Source organism: Dermacentor silvarum, chromosome 1, assembly GCF_013339745.2.
Source record: "Dermacentor silvarum isolate Dsil-2018 chromosome 1, BIME_Dsil_1.4, whole genome shotgun sequence".
Lineage (NCBI taxonomy): Eukaryota > Metazoa > Arthropoda > Arachnida > Ixodida > Ixodidae > Dermacentor > Dermacentor silvarum.
Genome location: NC_051154.1, coordinates 13,688,036 through 13,704,655, shown reverse-complemented (window position 1 = coordinate 13,704,655; position 16,620 = coordinate 13,688,036). Strand labels below are relative to the sequence as shown.

Below are 16,620 nucleotides of genomic sequence, written 5' to 3'. Positions count from 1 at the left end.
TCCCACTTGGCAGAATTATAGCCCATGAAGTGACCAGCTGCTCCGTTACTGATGACTTACTAACTACTCCCACCTCGGTATGCACTCGGCAGGAGCCATGCAGACGGAGCACTCGCGACACCGGTCGGCTACGGTGGCGGCCTCTAGCGTTGGCTAGCAGAGATTCTCCTGCATCGCATCATCCGACGAGCTTTTTGAGAGGCGCTTTTGCGGCGGATGGTTGCAGCAGAGCATCCGACGGAGGGCTTGTTGTCGGTGTTGTCAAGGGATGTTTTCCACTCAGTACACTGGACAACGGCGATCATAATGCGACCTTGTGTGTTCGGAGAGGATTGTTAGAACGTTCTGCGGCACTAGTCGTAGAAATCAGTCAAAGTGAGACATCTTTTTCATCAGAACATCTACTTATCATGGCTGCGACAGTCGTGTGCCTATGAAAACCCGTGCGTACAAGTGATACAGTTGCCGACCATCTTTTCCCACCGTGTAAAGGACGTTGGCTGCCGAAATGGCTCAGGACATCGAGATTGCCAGTCTGCCGCCCGACGTGCGAGAGAAGCTCGCGGAGTTGGAGCTGGAGTTGTCTGAAGGTGAGGCACCCACAAATTCCGTAGGCCTAACAATAGCGATAGCTTAGCAGACGACTAACGCCTCCGATATGCTATCGGTGCAACATTTATGAAAGTTTCAAGTTTACGGGGTATTTCATTTTGATTGTTGTGATCACGAATTCGTCCGGCCTTACGGCATTCTCGCGCTTACAAATCCTTCTGAATATTGAAGCTTGAATTATATTTAATATTTGGGGGCTTATTGGCACGGAAACCAACTTTGTAACTACGTTTCGCGATGCACAATTTTAAAACAGTTTGTTAATCGAGCTCGCCTTTCAGTACTACTTTGTGTCTCATTTCGATAATGACTAGAATTATGACGCTCGATTATAGGTTTAAACAGCGATTTATTATTATTATTATTTATTTTATTTTTTTCACTTGGGCCGCCCTGACCTGTCGTCTTGCAACAGTTCGCAGCAGCTCATTGTTTCGAAAAAGCGCGTCAATCACTCGTAAATTGTTACCACATAAGCGCCAAACGATGGAAACATTTTGGACCTATTTCGCGGTGCGGTTCGTTGTTGTTGATCGTTTTGAATAGCTGACACGGAAGGTCGAACCTCTCCAACGTCGCCGTCTTCAAGATTTGCCGGTGGCCATCGACTGTGATTGGAAGTGCTTTGGAGTGCTAAACTGTAGTTAGTACTATTGATCGACGCGAAAAGACACACTCACACACCGAGAAACAGTCGGCAACATAAAGAAAGGACAAACAGTTCATTATTGTTGGTAGATGTCTTCATTGGCCACACGGTCGCTATCTGTTGTGCTCAGCAAAACCAGAATTTGTCGTCCTACTTGGCGCCGGTTCGTCTGATGCACGCCAGCTTGCTCTGCGCTGTTCCCCATGAGCGTGAAGGTTCATTCACTTTGTTCATGCCATCTGCGTTGCAGCGTCGCTCATAGCCACTACTGTGAAACATCCTTTTGCGCGCTCCGCGTTCCTCTTGTGTAGGTACAGTCAACCGCGGGCCTGGCGTTGTGTAAAATTGGTGTTTATGAACACCGTCTTTTTCGTTCGCAAAATGAAGCAACCTTCGGTTGGCCGGAAACCAAGAGCTCCTCGGAGATGCGTCTGACCATGCGTCTGACACTTCCGCGTGTTGGTGAAGACATGAAAGCTCCGAGCGCTCTTGGTTTGTCGCCCCACCCCCCTCCTGCCGAGCTCAGGACCTTCTCCAACCCGTGTTGGTTCGCGGCTTTCACGCTAAGAGCCCTTGTGAAGTTCGTTAATTGCCCCGCCCGTCCACCGCCGATGATAGAGAACACACGTGCCGCCTCAGGTCACGTGCTTCTGTGCACACAGTCTTCAGTTATTTTGCTGTACGAAATCTTGGCTGTAAACGCAGACGAGGTATGCCTGTTATGACGGCTGCGTGCGCGATCGTCTTTTGACTCTTGCTTTCTTCGATGAAGTCAGTTCTGTGGCCTTTGCCGTAATTTGACTTTAGGTTGAGCCGGGACTGGAGCAACCTAGCGTCCATATGCGATTCAACGTTTGTGGTGGTGTGCTGCTGAGCACGATGCCGTGGTTTCGTTTCGCGGTCGCGGCAGCCGCATTCACCTCCCGGGAGCGTACGGAGATTTCGGCGCACATTGAGGAACCCAGGGGATCAAAGTAATTCTGAACTTGGGCTTCCTTCGCAGTGCCGTTGAACTTTTCAACTGAACTGGTCCGCCATGCTCATTTGCGAGGTCGCATTTTGGCTAAACAAGCATCCCCTCGTGTTTTACTCTCTGTTATGCGACTCTGCGATGCTTGTCTTGGCCCTGGCCTGGATGCTTCGGCCCGTTTCACTCTCGTTATTTCGTGAGCGCATGTCGATTGGAGCGCTGCATCTCGGTGCTGGACTGGCCTGCGATTTGAGGTCAGCCGGCGGCGGAGGATGCGCTTCCTCGTTGGCGTCTGGCGCCAAGGACGCGCCCATCAAGCTGGCGCTCGCCGTCCGGCGCCCTTCAAGCCGCGCCCTCGCGGCTGTGTTTGCCTGCAACACTGCGCCCCCGGGGGTGGCGCGATCCGCACATGTCGTCCGCAACGAACTGTTTGCATGTTTAATACAAGGGGAGGTGGAAGAAAGGCGTTAGTGTGCTGCTTCCATAGGCGAGTTCGTGCCCCTCCCGGTGTGCAGCGTACATGAATTAAGGCTCAGTTTTCGCGCGTGCCGAATGTTGTGTGTGAGTGAGGTGTTTGGGTTCTTGGCGTTCAGAAAAGTTGCGGTCGTGCCTCATGGCTGTACCCCGAGTGACGCCGTGAGCGGTGCTACAAGGGGCCTTGCCTTGGCCGAACGAAGCGGCTTGCCTTCGAAGAGGAGGTCCGTGCTGTTTTCCGATGACCAGTTTAGCGAACGCGAAATGGTGGTTCCAGTGCCGAACTGTGGTGCCATAGCAGCAGTCGTACCGCGTAGTACGTTGCCGGGACCTGACTCGCAGTCTGCTGCGACACAGACATAAATGCGTCACCATTGCCCATGCGCCAGACAGCTGGCCCGTCCCGCATGTAGTGCGAATTCCTGCTCTAGAAAAAGTATCATCATCATCCTGTTTTTTTATGTCCGCTGCAGGACGAAGGCCTCTCGCAGCGATCTCCGATTGCCCCTGTTTTGCGCTAGCTTATACCAACTTGCGCCTGCAAATTTCCTAATTTCATCACCCCACCTAATTTTCTGCCGTCCTCGAGTGCGTTTCCTTTCCCTTGGCACCCACCAAGTATAGTCTTATTGCGTGTTTTCCAGCCCCTTGCGGCGAAGCGCAACAGCAAATGCAGAAACGCCCGTGTAGTACCGTGCGTTGGGTGCACGTTAAAAAAACCCAGGTGGTCAAACATTATTTTGGAGTCCCCCACTACGGCATACCTCACAATAAAATCGTGGTTTTGGCACCTAAAGCCCCCGAATTTAAGTTTAAACGTTTGATTCCGTCGCTGAAGCCAAAACAACTTGCGCGTGCTACTGTATAGTTATTGAAGTGTACCGGCCAGTATGACACCTGTACACATGTGTTATGCAAGACCGTAGAGGCTTGGGCTAGTACTCGATAGGGAAACAGCGCAAAAAAACACAAGAAGACGAGAAGGGAGAGCAGCGCTGGTGTGTGTCTCCCTTCTTGTGTTTTTTTTGCGCTGTTTCCCTGTGGAGAATCTGTTATGTGCTGTGCGTCACTGATGCACGCGTTCAGTGGCGCACCGACGGGCGGAGGGGGTTCGGGTGTTGTAACCTCCTCCGCCCCCCCCCACGCGTCCAGCCCCGCCAGTCCAACGTTTACCTTCAGTGCTATGTTAACATTGCATTGCAATTCAGGAGGTGGCTTGAGGTGGAATTTTCTTGATAAACACAAACACTCTATCACTGCCTTGTGTTTATTCATTCACTCTTAAATTACTTTGAGTGAAAACGCTGAAGAAATCAGCACCGTCATCCTTGGCGTCATTATATTATTATAATTATTAGGCATTTTATTTGCTGTCGGATTCCTTTGGCTAAAGCAAGGAAATTGCATATTATGCACAGTGCTTGCTCCCCCCAATCGTTTCTTTTGTGGCGTGCCGAAAACATGACGCAGACCTATCAACACGCGTGCAACGTGCACGCGGTGTTGGGGGGGTGGGGGATCACGGTGACGTGGACATTCGAACCCTGTCGGTATTACCGGGCCGGATATTTACATTCGAGCTTCCACCTTATATACGTTCTGATTGGCGGCGGCAGATAGCGAAACCAGGCTTTGCGCTTCCCGACCACATCGTGGAGTAGTGTGCCTGCCGCTGCAGTGAAAATCCGGGAACGAATCAGCCCGTCGAAATTAATGCCAAGATATTCACCCAGCAATACCCGTACGGAACGTCCACCTTCCAGAAGGGATGGCATTCAAAGCGGGTGGAAGCATTAACTGGTCAGCAGTCGATATAAGCAAGACGCGTTTAGAGTATCGGTGGAGAAAACAAGCAGGGTAAATATATTGGTAATCCGGAGGCGTTACAGGCATATGTAATTCTACAATATAGAGATAGAGGTTTTAAGGAAGATAGAAAGGATCAAGGAGAGATCGGCAAAATGCTAGACTGCGTGCGGTGCATGTCACGTTGTATATGAGGGTGAAGAACCACAGTGGCATGTCACGAAACTTAATTGGGTGAACCTGTGCCGATCAAAACAACACTCAGCACAATGATAAGGGCGGGCACGCTCGTCGTTGTCGAATCTGATCTGCGAGTCGAGCGCGTCGGCTTTTTTACATGTCTCGTCGAAGGTTCCCGCGTGCCTTCCAGGAATGTCGCGCGTACAATCTCATTACGCAAGGTACGGTGACAACAGATAGAGCTAGCGATAACATTTGAGAAACTTCAGATATACATAAAGGCGCGTCTTGCGCTGAGCGATAACATTGCAACACAGATAGGTCCATAAAAAGAAACGTTCACAGGAAACAAAAACAATTTATACGCCTGTCAATATAATAACTCATTAGCTCAAGCAGGCTAGTGACTATTTGTCGCCGACCTGTTTCGAAGGGAATATAAATCATCATTATTACGGGAGCAATATACAGGAACACCATCGCGCAGAAAGCCGCAACGCTCGCTTCCATTGATGTAGTGTCCATAACGCTAGTGAATACTATCACAGCCATATGTACTGATACGCATTTCACGTATGTACTACGTGCTCCATATATGTAAGCATCGATAAGCTCCTGTGTTGAGCCGGTTGCGGGCCCAGCCTGGTACTATGCAGAGCCGTGGCATGAATAAGAGTGAAACACTCGTGAAACCGGCGGTCAACTACGAGCCTCGTGTCGACGATGTCCGCTGGACACAAGCAGCTCACGCGCTCATGGCCAGTTTGTCACCACTTTCTCCGCGCGTGACGCCTCTTTGTGCGGTATAACCTTGCGCTCGCAGTGAAACGTGCTTTGGCTCGTGCGGCTCGCTCCGCTCCCAGCCGTCGCTTTTCAAGCCAAGCCCCTGCTCCCATATCTCATTTTCAATAAGCTTCTGTCGCAGCTGTGCCCAGTCTGCGAAACGATCGAGAAAAAAAAAAAAAAAGAACTTTGGCCAAGTAATCGGAATGAAGTCCTTGCGAGGCCGGGATGCGCTTTCCACGGTGATTTTGCCTTCGACAGCTTTCAACCTGGGCCGGTATTTTGTAGCGATGCGTTATGCTTTATTCTATACTAGACTTATCATCCACCGCTCACGGCCGGCTGATCCCGTTGATAACGTGAGCAGACCGTCGCTCTGACCACTGACCAAGCGCGAAAAGGCATTATCATCGGAAAGGCATCGCTACGAAAGTGAATGCGCTTCGTCTGGTCCCGGCACGCGCCTGCGGTGTGGGAACGCGAGAGGGAGGGTGGGCTAACAGTCGGCGGTAGCGCAGTGCAAGTGCGCGGTGTGTGTGCACGCGTGCGCGCGTTGTTGCTTTTTTAAAACCGCTTTTTCACCCGCAAGCGCGCCGCTGCGCTGACACACAGCTTCGCACCACGGCGGTTGGCGTTTGTTTTCGGCCCCGTGTTGGGCTATGAGGGCTCGGTTGGAGTTCTTGCCTCGTGTAAGCCGCACCTAATGACGTTACAGTGCCGTGCTACTCAATGCGGTCTGGATCCGTTGCGAAATCTTACAACGTAAATAAATTTCTTAGCCACGATTCCGGATGTCTTCTATCTACGTCGTTATGATTTGAATGAGTGTTTTACATCTAATCTACGTGCTCTACGAGAGTAGCAGCGACCACCGGATTGACTTTGACCGCCTTAGGTTCTTCAGGGCCACTGGAATGCGGCCACGCAATCAAACCCGTGAGCTATAGTGTTAGGCAGCTGGACGCCTACATGCTATGGTAAGGCCACGGTAGCTGCACCGCCTGACGCGCTCGAGATTTCTCGCGGCGTGTCAGCGCTAAATGTGGGCCCATAATATATTTCCGCCGTAATGCTGCACTGATATAATATAGTGAGCGGCTTCACCTTTCTCGTATGTCTGAGCCGTGTGGCAGAGTTGCACACTGATGGCATATTGATTCCCTAAATCATGGCATATACCCACGAGGAATCCACACAACGTGAAATCATATATGGCTACGAGTTGACTATTTCAAATAGCAAATTTGAGAAAAAAATTACGGCAGAAACCATCTTCGATGAATATCTAATACCGGTGTCACACGTACACTTCTGATCGGGATCGGGGCTGATCCGGGTCGGATTTCTTGATGGCGATCAACAATGGTCGCTGCTATATATACACGGTTGAACGATCCGGATCGAGTTATTATCGTCTGCCGATTGCCGGCAACTCTTAGAACTGCATAATGGCTTGGCTGCAAATTCAGATTTGCAAAATATGGTTAAATTTTGAAAATATTTGAACTTTACAGCTTACTATTGCTGATAGAAAGGTTTTTAATTTTTTTTTTTTTTTTGAGCTGCCTTCACTTTTTGTTTTTAGCGTTTTCAGAATACTGCGCTAGAGGGCGCGGACGTCAGCTTACGATCAATGTAGGCTACAATCAATTGCTGTAGGCAGCAATGGCGAGGTGGTTTCTGAGGAAACAAAAAGAATGAACGAAAACCAGACGAAAAAGGAGTTGGTGCTCTGTAATTTCAACTGGAAGAAAGCTGAAGAGAAAATTCCTAAGCGCACAGCCACAGGTTTAGACGAGGTTCCCGTAAGACTGATTAATGTGCTAGGACCAAAAAGTAAGGAAGCTCTGCTGAAAGCAGTAGCAAAATGCTTACAACATAGGCGAATACCAGACAGTTGGAGACAAAGTAGGATGAAAATCATTTATAAATGTAAGGGGGAAAAAACATAAGATTCACTCTTATCGACCGCTGACCATTACATCGGTGATATACAGGTTAGCAATGCAGGTGATTAAATTGAAGCTGCAAGCATGGGCAGATAATAATGGCATATTGGGAGAACTTCAGAATGGTTTCAGAATCGGTAGGCGGCTGGATGATAACTTATCTGTCCTTATTCAGTGTATGGAAATATGCAGAAAAGGAGACCACTATATGGGACTTCTAGACATTAGACATTACCGGAGCGTATGACAACGTAGATCGCAGCATTTTGTGGAATATTCTAGAAGCGGAAGGTATAGGCAACGACTGTATACCGCTATTGAGGGAGATTTACCGAGAAAATATTGTTTGCGTTGAATGGGAAGGGATGACGAGCGAGGATAAAGTTGATATCAACAAGGGACTGAGACAGAGCTGCCCTTTATCCCCTCTAAAAAAAAAAAAATTAAATTATGGGGTTTTACGTGCCAAAACCAGTTCTGATTATGAGGCACGCCGTAGTGGGGGACTCCGGAAATTTGGACCACCTGGGGTTCTTTAACGTGCACCTAAATCTAAGTACACGGGTGTTTTCGCATTTCGCCCCCATCGAAATGCGGCCGAAATGCGCTGTTTATGATGTGCATGGTAAGGATGGAAAGAGCGCTAGAAGGAATCAATATCGGGTTTAACCTCTCATACAAACAAGCCGGCACAACAGTTGAGCAGCAGCTTCCAGGTTTATTTTATGCGGACGACATTGTGTTGCTTGCTAACACGCAAAGTGATATGCAATGTCTGGCTGATACCTGTGGAGAAGAATGTGAGAAGAATGTGAGAGAATGCGGTACGGGGATACAATAGGTACGAGGTGCTCCGGGGTATGTGGAAAGGTGTAATGGTTCCAGGGCTTACATTTGGAAATGCGGTTGTTTGCTTGAAGTCAGGAGTACAATCAGGACTCGATGGCAACCAAAGGTCAGTGGGACGCCTCGCGTTGGGCGCCCTCGGGGAGACTACTAATGAAGCTGTGCAGGGTGATATGGGCTGGACAAATTTTGAAGCAAGGGAGGCTCAGAGTGAAATTGATTTTGAAGAACTACTGAGGAAAATGGAAGAAAGTAGATGGGGTGCAAGAGTATTCAGGTATGTGTACAGGCAAAACATTGACTCACAGTGGAGGAAAAAAACTAGGAAGCTTACCAGCAAGTATGCGACCGGTATGGTCAGCAACATGGCAACAAAGAACGTCAAACGCAAGGTGAGAGAGGCTGAGACAAGGTTATGGGTGGCGGCAATGGAAAAGAAACCTGCTATGACTAACTACCTCAAAGGAAAAATGGAAATCGGGAAAGAAACAATTTATGATAACTCAAAGGGAAGCTCCTTACTTTTCGAAGCGAGATCAGGATGCCTTAGAACGCGCAGTTATAAAGCGAAGTGCACCAAGGACGGCGCCGCATGTGCTTGCTGTGGTAAAGCTAGAGAAACGGTGGAACATGTTTTATTGGAATGTGAAGAAATCTACCCAGCTGCAAGTCTAGGCTCCTCTGACTTCCTTGAAGTCCTTGGGTTCAGGGATAGCACAGGCAAAGTAAACATGTCAGCTGTAGAGATTAGTAAGAGGTGGTTGGAGGTTCGTGGCAGAAATGTAGGGAGACCACAAACAACGGAGACGTACAGAAACAGAGTTCCAAGGAATGGATCAAAAAGGTTGATGCCTGGAATTCTTTGTATTTGTGTGTTTCTCAAAAATAAAGGTATAGGGCATTAGGCAAAATAATAACAAGAGCTTGGTGGTGCAACCCACCACCCCGTTTCAAAGGGGACGCTCATAGCATCCGATTCATCCAATCGCGATCAAGAGGCCTGATAACGATTCACGGATCGCGGTTGTCCGGATTCGGATCCCGCAAGATCGCGATCGCAAAGGACCGTGTATAGCAACACTCGATCCGGATGCTCAATCCGGATCGGCCCCCCGATCGCGATCAGAAGTGTACATGTGACACCGGTATTAGTCAATGCGAAGAATTTCTACCCTGCACGTAGCGCAAAGCCCGAACGCAGTCACGTCCTCCCGGGAAAATGCTCGCTCGAGGACCGCCACATGCGCGTGCTGCGATATCCTGACGACGAACGATCGGAACCAGAGGCTGTCGTATACGCTACACGCCGCACCCGCCGCGGTGGCTTAGTCAGCTAAGGCGTTGCGCTGCTACGAGATCGCGGGATCGAATCCCGGCCACGGCGGCCGCATTTCGATGGAGGCGAAATGCAAAACCGCCCGTGTGCTTGCGTTGTAGTGCACGTTAAAGAACCCCAGGTGGTCAAAATTAATCCGGAGCCCTCCACTACGGCGTGCCTCATAACCAGAACTGGTTTTGGCACGTAAAACCCCAGACAGAAGAAGAACGCTACACGCCGCACCAAATTCCTCTTCAGCGAAGTGCTTTTGAAAGTACGCATCTACGTCCCACAAGTGCCGGTCCTCCATTCGGCGCTGCTTGGTCTCGGCGGCAGCGCCCGCTCGCTTGGCGTGCCGCTGTCCTTTGGCCGTGCACAGCCGCGCGTATCTCGTCGGCCCGTCGCTTCGCCTCCTTTCTCGCCGCTTCGGTACGCATCGCATACATCTGCAGTCTCTGCAGAGCACTCTTACGCTCCTCTTCCACTTGATACTTTCGAGGCTGTAACAGAAAGTAGAGGCCTACGCGCAGCATAGCGCCAGCTAGCGCAACCGAGCCACGTCTGTTTGAGCCCGCACACCCCGTACCGCAGAGTGGAGGGCCAAGCCGGTAGCGGCGTGCGAGCGGATGCGTGGGGGTGCACGAGCATCGGTGGCAAACTCCGACCTTGGACAGACTCGCGTTTGACCTTGGCTCGGATAAAGCAGAGAAATGCTTCGCACTTAAAAACAAGAAAGCTGTCTAATGAGGAGTCTAACGAAGTTTAACAGATAATAATTGAAAGAGTTGTGCAAACATCGTATCACAGAACTTCCCTTGAAACGGATCGTGCTCGATGCTTCTATTAACTTATCAAGGGAATTTTAATTCAGATTGCCCCGTGGATGCGGTCTACAGCTCGAACAAAATAAATTTGGAACATTCATTCGGCATGTCCACTCGACGCTCGTGTGGTGCTTCATACGTCGTCACAGCGGAGCAACCCCTCGTATACTTGAACTTGCATTTCTTGTCACTAATTTGTTAAGAAAGCTCAATGTCATGGCGTTTACCGCGTTTTTTTTTTGTTTTTTTTTCATTATAGCCGAAACACTTTCAGTTTGTTTGAATTGGCAAATTTCTGCCGCCGTTACGGCGAGCTGGTCGGAACGTATATATAGTTATTGAAATGGGAAAAGTATATATATATAGGAACGAAAGCACAGCCACGTATGCGCGCCGGCCGATTTTCTTTGCTTCTGGCGTCGTTATCTCCGAAGTAACGAGCCATATTCTAGCCAATCCCTGCTCAACCGGGACGATATATGTTCTTTTTAATAGCAGCGTTACTTTCAAGGGAAGCTTAATCGTATTGAGAGTTCTAAGTTGTGTGAGGAGTAAAAATAAACAACTTGGTAGGGCACGTACGAAACAGGCAGCGTAGGCTCACGTCCTTAGTTTTTTCCGTTTTCTTCGCAACTTAGCTTGGGGGCAGATTAGGATTATGCTGTACACTCGACGTCTTGTCGTAAACAAAAAGTACATTTGTCTGCGGTCAGTAACATCACTTAAACGGTATAGATGGAAATAAAGGCGGTTACACGGGTGTGTTGACCGTATCAGCGAAAAAAAAAAAAAAAAAAAAAAAGCGGGGAAAGCTTTTATCGCATTTGAAGGGGGGGAGTCCTCTTCAAGCGATAGCGCTCTGGACGGCATTGAAAGGCGCTTGCGGCTTCTCGGCCGAGGTAAAGGGAACTCAACCGTATACGACCGTTAGTCGGTCTTTCGCGGTCAAAGATACGATAGAGCAGCCGTCGCTGGTGCGTTCGCACCTCGGTGTGCGCTGTATTCGACACACCGCTTTGTGAATGTTAGCCGATGCATATCGGCGAGAATTTACTTGCATGTAACGGAGGCCTGACGCACTTACGCGTACATGGCTGTCGGAGTGCATGCGCACATAACGGATCCAACGCGTGCAATTTTTGCTATAGAGGTTTAAACTTCGAACCTCAGTCGTAGGCGGTTACCTCAAGCTACCTTTCGCAGGAATGTTGCAGTAAACGCTAGCTTATAAGCGGCTGCTGGCTCAACAGTGTTCAACACTGGGAGAAGTGTGCCATTCATCTCGAATAACCGCAACTTGTTTCCTTGCGACGCTGTACTTATTTCCATAGGGCCGTCTTTGTGTTGTAACACTGTGGTTCAATACACGGGTGCTCATTCGCCTACTATACAAGTACAGTCGGCGCGTGCTTTTTTATCCTCTTTATGAGAGCGTTGTGAAGGTGCAGTTGAAGGTGTGTTCTGTCTTCCATGCAGATAAGGCTGGGGGTTAGGAGGTGTGTATTTTAAGTGCAAGTACGTGTTAGAGCAGTGTAGCATTTTTTCCCGTTTTTTGCGCCGCGCATATGCAAATTGACATTGCGCACTACTTTGTCTCCTGTAACAGTAGTGATTGCGATGTGACGTGATGAAAACCGCTGTAGACGGAGAAACGAGAGAGAGAGAGAGAGAGAGCAATCGTTTCCTCGTCTGCAGCGTTGTCGATCTCGTCGAACGGAATCGGCCGACTTCCTCGCACGTCTCTCAACGTAATCCCGGCGGTGTAGTCGTGCCTCCCCGCGTGCCGGCCTTGTGTTTGCGCGGGCCGGTGATCGCCGTTCGGGAGGAACGCGGCCACGCAAATTGCGAAGCGGAGGAGGCACATCGCGTCGCCGTCATGCGCGCGGGGGGGGGGGGGGGGGGGGGGGGCTTCGAAAGTCGGTCAGGTCAGATGGGGGGCCCGACTGGTTTTTCAAGATGGTTATACAACTACGGACGGCCGCGGTTCGGTATAAGAGAAGCGACCGATGCAGGCCGCGACGATGCAAGGCCGCCTCTGTGCTGTGTGCGCTCGTGGCAGCCGCAGTCGAGTCGGCGTTTTATGGGCACTGTATCTCGTGTATCCGGCCTTGCCTTGTCTCGAGCAGGTTCGACCTGAGGTCGCCGGTGTGTGGCCGACGGTCTTGCAGCTGTGCACTGTCGAACGGGCCAAGCTGTTTATCACTTTTTTTCCCCCGCACGCTCAGCGTTAGTAGCGTCGCTGCATGCGTGAAGCGGAGCGCGCGTGCGATCTAATTCGCCCCGCGGAACGTCCCTCGACGTGCGCGCACTGTGCGGCGGGCGTTCCGGCGATTTGCGCCCCTTGGGCTTGGCGAGCGCTTTTTCGGGATTCTGACTGTGCCACGCGACGACGCTGTCGATTGATTTAACTTTCGATCACACGGTTTTGCACGCGCTAGGACATCCACCGCCGTCGCATCAACGTCCTGTCGAGTCGTGTGACCCTTCGAACGTTTCCGTGGTTTTGGAAAGCGCGGTGCTCGTGCATGACGGCGCTGCTCCGCTCTCGTAATGGTTTCTACATTTGCGTCGCCAGTATTCGTATGTGCTTCTTGGTGTTATCTTTAGCCGTGATTCAGGGGGAACAAAGAATGAAGAATGCAGGCCCTTTGTGTGTTGAGCGAAAGGGCGCAAGTGCAATTTGCATTGCTGTGTGCAATGTATTATTCAAGGTTTGCGCATTTTTTTTTTTTTGCATGTACCATCAATACTTTCAGATTTAACCTGCTTTCAGTTGGTCGTTCGGGCCAACATGGTGACCTGTGCGAACTAGACTAAAAAAAAAAAAAAAAGGCGGGGGGAGCCGTCAGCGTCAGCGGAGGCCACGTTCCGATGGCGGCTCATGCAATCCAAAACGCTCGTGCATTTGGGTGTGCACCGTTAAGGAACCCCAGGGGGCCAAATTCATCCCAACTCCTGCACTGTACGTTGTCTTTCATAACGCGCACTATGCTATTTGTAACTATATATGTTATCGAAGACGAACAGAGCAGGTGTTATGCTCTATACGGTTCTGACCCACTGTGACCAAGAGGCAATGCCATGTTCAAAGTGTGATCCCGTATATTAAGCTGAAACATTAATGAGAGCAGCAAGCGCATTTCCATCGATGACGCGAAGAGGGCTCAATTGCTACGTGTCATGTCAGGTGTCTCTGTTTAGTTTTGTAGTACTGTTTATACATTTACGTTCGTTCTTGCAGTGCTCATAATTGTTGCGATGTCCGTTTGTGGTTCATCACATTTTATTTTGCTTTTTCATGCTACAGTTTCGCCAAGTTTCGTGTCCTTTCCTCTCCATTCCGTATTTAATCTTCTGCGTGTCCACTGGCGTCAGTTCAGATATGTTCAGCAAAGATGAGGCAGTTCTCCACGGTCTTTTCCTTTCCTCTTTTCAACTATACTACGTATAACACCGCCATCGTTACTTACTACGAATATATGCAAATGCGTGATGACGGACACATATTAAACTAATTAACAAGAATTCACTAATTACCTTTTTAGTTAATTACTTTACGACACAAATTGCAATTTACGAATTGTAGCCGGTGAGCTTGTGAGGCGTATCCACTTGGAATGAATTTCCAGAATGACACCGGTTTGAAGATATGCGCAAACAAACTCGCCGTAAAAATGCACTGGTGTTCCACTTACTTTTTTAACAGCGAAGCTGTTTAAGCCATCCGTAATTTGTGGTTCGTATCAAGAAACTATCATCATCAGCAATGAAGAAAGAAAAGGAAACAAACTCTCTTGCCGAGGCGGGATTCGAGCCCGCGTACCCACGGTCCCAAGGCGAGCGTCGTATACCCATTAGGCGCTATAATAGCAATGCTTGCAGAGCATGCATTTATCATCCGCATTCACGGAGTGGGTCTGCTGGAACGCGTTGTCGGCATTCGGCCAGCTTCGCTTTTTCTTGAGCTTTGCGCGGCCCAGTGCAAGCTTTCGCTCTTTTTTTACCAAAATGCTCTTTTATACATTGAAGCACAAAAGTAACTGGAACACCCATGTATTTCGTCCCACACTTTGGGAAATATATCTCGAAACTGGTGTCATCCTGGAAATTCATTTCAAGTGGATGCTTCTTGCAAACTCACCGGCTACAATTCGTAAATTGCAATATGAGTCGTAAAGTAATTAACTAAGAAGTTAATTAGTCAAATTTTGCTTATTAGTTGAATGTGTGTTTCGATTTCTCGTGCTACTAATGTCCGCCTCTTCGAATAACCCCGCTCAACGATAAGAATTATACTGCCTGCCCCAAACTATTTTTAAAAATTCCGTAAAGCTTAATTTTGAATACCCGGTATATCAACAGTAGGGATGATGCCGCCCGGTCTGTTCACACTGATATCGGTATCATTGTCGGCTTCACCCACTCGCGCTCGAGCGTATACACACTGGCACAGCAGAGCTCGAGCGAATTTGCCAACACTCTTCTCCACAGCTTGGATCCATGCCTGCTATATATAGTTCGTCTTCCATCAGGGATACCACGAGTCGAACAAACACCTGTGTGTCGCCTGTGGCTCGGCGTGGCATGATCTGCTTGCGACACCTGCGACTGTGACTGCATCCATCGCTGCGCTGTAGCTAGAAATATTATATATTCTCGGTTTAATAAAATGGACGATAGCGCCCTTGCTCCTCGGACACTGCTGGCCTGTCCACGCCGTTCTCGACACGCGTTGCTCCACTACTTGAGGGCTGTGTATAGTTGCTGCATCGCGTTTATCTGTATTTGTGCGCACATTTTTTTTTCCAACTTTTTTTCCCCTTCTACTTCCTTTCGCCAGCACAGGGTAGCCAGCGGATATTTATACTGGCTGTAACCTCCCCGTCTTTCCCAATTTTTTCTCCTTCTCCTCCAGGAGGGGAAAAATCACGCTTGGACACATCAAAGCCTCAAAGTTCTAGTTTACCCCATACATTTGAATCGGCGAACTTTTGCCGGAGGCCGTTTTTTTTTTTTCCCCTTTTCCTTTTTTTTTTTTCTTAAGTCCTAAAGCGCTAGCATATTTATCCCGCGTGTTGTGTAGATTGAGAACAGTAAACCTGATCATTTAATAATGTTTAGTATTCGCTCTGAACTGACACGTGTGCTGTGCCTCGAATTTTATCGGCACGGCGTGATCGGTATTTTATTTTTTCGGTTAACTGCTGTTCATATAGAGCGTGTACTTTCTGTACTTGCGCAACATGGCACGTGGCCCAGAACGTTTCTGCGATCGTAACGTTCTGAAAATTGCGTTTGAATCTGCGATTGGTTTGACAGGGCATAAAAGATTGCAGCAGTGGTGCAACGCGTGGGTTCTAACATAGTCGCGCTGAGCCGATTGGGGCAAGTGATCGAACGGAAACGTGTGTGGTGAGAGAAATCGTACCTGCAGAGTGATAGGACGTGAAATCCTTAAATAAATACGTGTGCCCCCTGCTCTGCACTTTTTCATTCTCGATAACCTGTGGATAGAAGGACGGAGGATGTGCACTGCTGCGTAAAGTTCAAATGAGCGCATGGTTTCTCTCCCTTGTTTTTGATCTCGTCCATTCCCTCTGTATTGCACCCATTTGCACACTCCGTGTACTCATTGCGTTCTCTCGGTAACCGCATTTTCGTTGCACAATACTGGAATTAGCTGAAGTAGTTGGACGTACGACTACCAGCATCGCCAACATTTGTGGGCGTTCGCTTTCAAGCTTTAATGGGGGCGTTGTGATGACTAGATCTCCTCGGTATGTATAGAGGCTCGTTCTTTTTCATAAAATGCATGACTCTGTGCGGGCATATCCTTGTCCTTGCTTGCATCCTTATCAAGCCGGAGGACCAGAGTTGCACTCGGCTATCACTTGAGCATATATACAACACGACTCGTTGTATTACATCTCGGGAATAAAGTGGCTCAACTGACTGCCTACGCCTTGTCGGTGAACTGCGTAACACGCGACGGCCGTGGTATCGCGCCTCGTGGGCGCACTGTACTATAGACAGCTCACGGAAAGAAGTGCATTGTGGTCAGGCGGGGGCCAGAGTCGCTTCGTAAAATAATTAATTTTAAAAAATAGACCTAATAACGGCACAGTAAAGCATCTTCCAGCACGGTCCACCTGCAGGCGGTTTCGGCGTGGAAGAAAAAAAAGAAAAAAAAAAAAAGAAAAAAAAAAAAA

General features: G+C 49.0%; 1 protein-coding gene across 2 annotated transcripts in view; it reads left to right on the top strand.

Annotated features, from left to right (window-relative positions):
- Positions 1 to 182: 182 nt before the first annotated feature.
- Positions 183 to 16,620, top strand: part of LOC119457011 (disco-interacting protein 2-like) — a 272,844-nt gene continuing 256,406 nt past the window's right edge. For both annotated transcript variants that reach the window (XM_049665093.1, XM_049665092.1), the window contains exon 1: positions 183 to 590. In XM_049665093.1, coding sequence (XP_049521050.1) covers positions 509 to 590 — 82 coding nt within the window. In that variant the 5' untranslated portion in view covers positions 183 to 508. The remainder of the gene's footprint in view (positions 591 to 16,620) is intronic.